The sequence below is a fragment of the Oncorhynchus clarkii genome, chromosome 18, assembly GCF_045791955.1.
Source record: "Oncorhynchus clarkii lewisi isolate Uvic-CL-2024 chromosome 18, UVic_Ocla_1.0, whole genome shotgun sequence".
NCBI classification, from domain to species: domain Eukaryota; kingdom Metazoa; phylum Chordata; class Actinopteri; order Salmoniformes; family Salmonidae; genus Oncorhynchus; species Oncorhynchus clarkii.
In genome coordinates, this window is record NC_092164.1 from 49,771,351 (window position 1) to 49,775,937 (window position 4,587).

The window sequence follows — 4,587 nt, forward strand, 5'->3', positions numbered from 1 at the left end:
ACACACACACACACACACACACACACACACACACACACACACACACACACACACACACACACACACACACACACACACACACACACACACACACACACACACAGAGGACCCAGAGAAGGAACCAATGCACTGATCGCTTGCCCGGGGCATAGGAGGGGCTTGGTTGTTAAGCAGCCTGCCAATCATCCCGTCAGCTCTACTAGAGAGAGTCCTGCGGGGAGAGAGAGAGGCTTTACTGGGCGCTCAAGTGCCAAACTCATAACTACCATTGGAGCTTGCTGCGCTGACGGGGAGTGGGACTGTCTGTCTGACTGACTACCCGTGATTTGTAATTTAGACATCCTTATCTTTCTGGGAAACTGGGAATTCCTCCTATTTTCCTTTCCTCCCTTGTGACACGGAATTTACTGCGTCTTTCTCTACGGACATGTCTTTCTCGCAGCTGGGGTACCCCCAGTTTCTAAGTGGCTCCCAGGAGGTTTATGGGGGCGACCGGGCCGGCTCTGGCCGGGATGGAGGCGCCGAGAGCGGCGTGAATCAGGCAGCTACTGCCGCTGCTGTTAGCTCGATGCTGGGGATGTATGGTAACCCGTGGGCGGCTCAGAACTACAGCGCGTTTCTCCCCTACAGTGGTGCAGACCTCGCCCTCATATCGCAAATGGTAGGAGAGACGGTTTCTTGGAACGTAGAATTGGAACTTTGTTCGAGTGGTTGTTTCTCAAATGTTAATTGAATGTGCAGGCCAGTTAAATACATGCAAGTTGATTGCCTCTAATATAATGGGATTGTAATAGGGAAATTGTTTTATATTTTGAGCTCTTTTCAATCATGTTTTTCGGAACTGAAATGTCTGGTCCTTGAAATAGGGACAAAAAGAGTTTATGGGATTTTCTGATTTATTATTCATGGCACAATACCAAAAGTCTAAATGTGAGTCATTAAAACAATTTTTTTTGTTTGCATATTTTCATTGGGTAGCTTATTTCGATAATAAGATAAAAGTCATTTTAAATTTCCTCAGAAATATTAAGATTAGATTAAACAAACAATTAGACATGAGAGAGATTAGCCTAAGTGATGGCTGAATTATACATTATTTTCCATATAAAATACATCTCATAATGAATTAGCAATTTGATAAAATATCAAGTTTAATTTATATACCCATATTGTAAATTATGTTGAATTATTTAGGCTAATATTTAAAGTTTGGGGAATTGACCAAAATAAGACATATGTAGGCTATACACACATGTAGGCTATAAGAAATTGGAGATATCGGTGCTTGTATGAAAGAGTCAGAAACAAAATCTCCATAACCTAGACAAAATAACAATAGCCTAATTGTCGTTAACTGGTCGTTAATTATTTTAGGAGATAGCCTACATAGGAGATCACACTGGAAGTGTGACATCATTGTTTATCAGGACTTGTGAGATTCAGTTTCACCTTTCAAAACTCATACTGAGCGAACTGATATGAGGTAGTTTTTCAACATTACCCTACAGTCATAATACCCAGGATACTATAAACTTATTTGGCGTTGGAAAATCAATAAAGGCCTACAAATTGGATAAAAACAAATAGGCCTAGAACTATTACATTTTTGGAGAGACAAACATTACATATATTTCTCCCACTATTTCTGTCCCCCAGAACTCCCAGTATGATCTGAAGGACAGCCCCGGAGTTCACCCGGGAGGTCTGGCTGTCCACACCGGCGCGGGGTTCTACCCGTATGGCCAGTATGGCTACGGCGACCCGAACCGAGCCAAGGCCGCCACCAGGGAGACCACCAGCACTCTGAAGGCCTGGCTGCAGGAGCACCAGAAGAACCCGTATCCCACCAAGGGAGAAAAGATCATGCTGGCCATCATCACTAAGATGACACTTACACAGGTATATAGGGATAAAGGTTTCTACTGCTATGGGGGATAAAATAGGTTTAGGCCAGGAGTATTTCTACTAGGCCTCATGATTTGACCGGGAAAACTCCGGGCCCTGTATGCCTACTTTAAATATGTCTGCCTGTCAGTGTGTATTGCCTGTGCTGTTCTCATGTCTGCCAGTTTAATATATACTAATTTGATTAATGACTAAGCTAATTCTGAATATTTTTAATAAAGGATCAACAAAGTATATAAATTAATTCCTTCGTCCGCCCAGGTGTCCACGTGGTTCGCCAACGCGCGCAGGCGTCTGAAGAAGGAGAACAAGGTGACGTGGGGCCGCAGCGCGGAGGACCGGGATGGACGGATCTTCAGTAGTGACAATGAGGACGAGCCTGAGAAACAGGAGAGCGAGGATGAAGAGGACGAGGAGATCGATTTAGAGAGTATCGACATTGATAAAGTCGAGGAGAACCGTGGAGATCAGAGGGAAGGGGAGGGAGAGGGGAAGCTGGCATCGGATTCGAGTAGCTTGGAGAGCCAGAGGAAGCTGTCTGTTGAAGCCCTCAGAGGCATGGAGGGTCCTATTTCTCTCATCAAGGCGCCGGTTGGTGCTTGTAAAAACGCAGTGGATCTTTCCCCCAATGGACCGGGGTGCCAGAGGCCCCCACAGAACAAACCCAAAATCTGGTCTCTGGCGGAGACAGCCACAAGCCCCGACAGTTCCCATAAACCTTCCCCGGCTGCCTCAGCTCCTCACGCGGCCACGTCTCCCTCCCACCACCCGGCCCTTCTCCCGGGTCATGGAATATACACTTGCCAGATAGGGAAGCAGCTCCACAACTGGGCCAACGCAGCGTTCCTCAGTGCCAACTCTCTTCTGGGCGTCAGGTCGCTTCTCAGCACGGCAAACCCAGCTGGACACCACATGCCTCTCCATGGCGCACTGAAGCGTCAGGACGCAAGGGCGACGCAGGCTTCAGGGGCATCCGAGGACGAGAGTGGAGATGAGTCGTCGGAGAGCTTCAGTCCAAAGCGAGATGGTATGTATTGTAGTGTAGCCTAGGCCTGCATATGTTTATGATTGTGAATTGAGGCTATTTTTTATCTGCTTGGAAATTAATAACAGTCTCATGAATTCGGCCCAGTGTTCTTCTTCAGTTGTCCAAATAACAATTTCCACATATGGCACACTATTTTGATCTAACACTCGTTTTAATTCATGTTGTGTATTATGATATTTCTGAAAACTAACATTTGGCTATATAAATCAGCTATAGCCTAATATAGTCTAGAGCCTATTAAACAATACATTCATTTCGAAACGGTCACAGGCCTACAACAACACACAAATACTGTGGAGTGGCTAACAGGTGTGCTATCTCGATTTATTAGCTAAGTGCTCTGCCATATATGACAATGACTTTAAATGAAATCCCAAGTTGAAGAGCATTGGGTGACCGTGGCACTCCAAAATGTTTGTTTTTTTAAAGACAAAAAGATGTCACCTCATTTCACCGTTTTATTTTCGGCTGGGCAGTCTAACGTATTTCGGCAGTTATGCCTTCATCAAAGCAATACTCAAATACAATTGCATTAAAAACAGGCTTAACCTAATTCAAAATAGGTCTACTAAGGATATTGATTATTTTACTGATTGTTTATTTGTTTACAGATGACGTGAATATTCGCAGGTCTGGCTCGCCGAAGTCTCCCTTCCAGCTGATCACCGACAGGTAAGATATTTCAAACCTCATTGTGACATTATGTCAAGTGTCATCTATATTATAATCATCCGGTAGGCCTAAATTAACCTTTTAACCCGCCGTTAAAGGCCGTTTCACCTGACGGAATGGCTTGTCACAGCTCGAGCTCATAAATCATCTGAAGAGATCTAATCGGTCTAGTTTAACGGCTTTTAACGCCTCACTAGACACCGTTTAATACGGCCAACAGGGGTGGAACGGGCGCCATTGACTTATCATCGTTCACGCAATTTAAATAATCTACCCTCAATTTATTCACGCCTCGCCAGTGAATACACATATGTTGAGGGAGGATATGAAATAGGTATGATAGCAATATCGTTATAGGAAATGAATTATTCAATGTCACACTCATTTAAATTTTCTGACGTTTGTCTTTTCTTTTCTCTTCATCAAAAGATCTCACCACGGAACCGCGCAACGCGCTCTCTCGACCATTTCCACAATATGAAGAGTGAAGAGTTATCATCGGAGAATAATCTGGAATAATTATTTAACGAAGAACAATTTATCGAATAGTCTACTATTTTTGAGAGTGAAACTTAAGATTCAACTCGTCAGATTTTAAAACAGTAGGCCTATATGATGCGAGACAAGATTCATAGCCTATAGGCCTGTTTTTGATCACACACATGTTCCGTATTGCCATTTATACTGGCAATGTTTGTCTTTGCTGTGTATGTTTGTTTTCTGTTTTATTTTCTATGAAAAAGTTATCGACATGTAAATAATTTGTTTAAAGGATATATTTTTGAGAAATAAACTTAATCGTGGTCATAGACTTTGATTTATTTTTATATTCTTCATCCAGTAGCCCACGCCTACAGTCTTATCAAATATATCGGTTTCCATTTTGCATGATTTACAACGATGATGATGATAAACCATTGCCAATGTTACATCATTGGGGCTGCAGGTAGCGTTTGAGAGCG

At 43.3% G+C, this 4,587-nt stretch overlaps 1 protein-coding gene across 1 annotated transcript; it reads left to right on the top strand.

Annotated features, from left to right (window-relative positions):
* The first annotated feature begins 287 nt into the window (after positions 1–287).
* On the top strand, positions 288–4,381 carry LOC139372695 (iroquois-class homeodomain protein irx-1-like). The gene is made up of 5 exons (XM_071112482.1): positions 288–661; positions 1,657–1,899; positions 2,167–2,932; positions 3,565–3,625; positions 4,055–4,381. The coding sequence occupies exons 1-5, from the start codon at positions 428–430 to the stop codon at positions 4,104–4,106; spliced, it is 1,356 nt and encodes a 451-aa protein (XP_070968583.1). The 5' UTR covers positions 288–427; the 3' UTR covers positions 4,107–4,381.
* Positions 4,382–4,587: the final 206 nt, after the last annotated feature.

Bases quoted from the DNA above. Each gene is read 5' to 3' on its own strand.
- LOC139372695 (XM_071112482.1), top strand. From the start codon at position 428: ATGTCTTTCTCGCAGCTGGGGTACCCCCAGTTTCTAAGTGGCTCCCAG. The intron at 662-1,656 runs GTAGGAGAGACG...TCTGTCCCCCAG, and splicing joins TCGCCCTCATATCGCAAATG to AACTCCCAGTATGATCTGAA. The intron at 3,626-4,054 runs GTAAGATATTTC...CTTCATCAAAAG, and splicing joins TTCCAGCTGATCACCGACAG to ATCTCACCACGGAACCGCGC.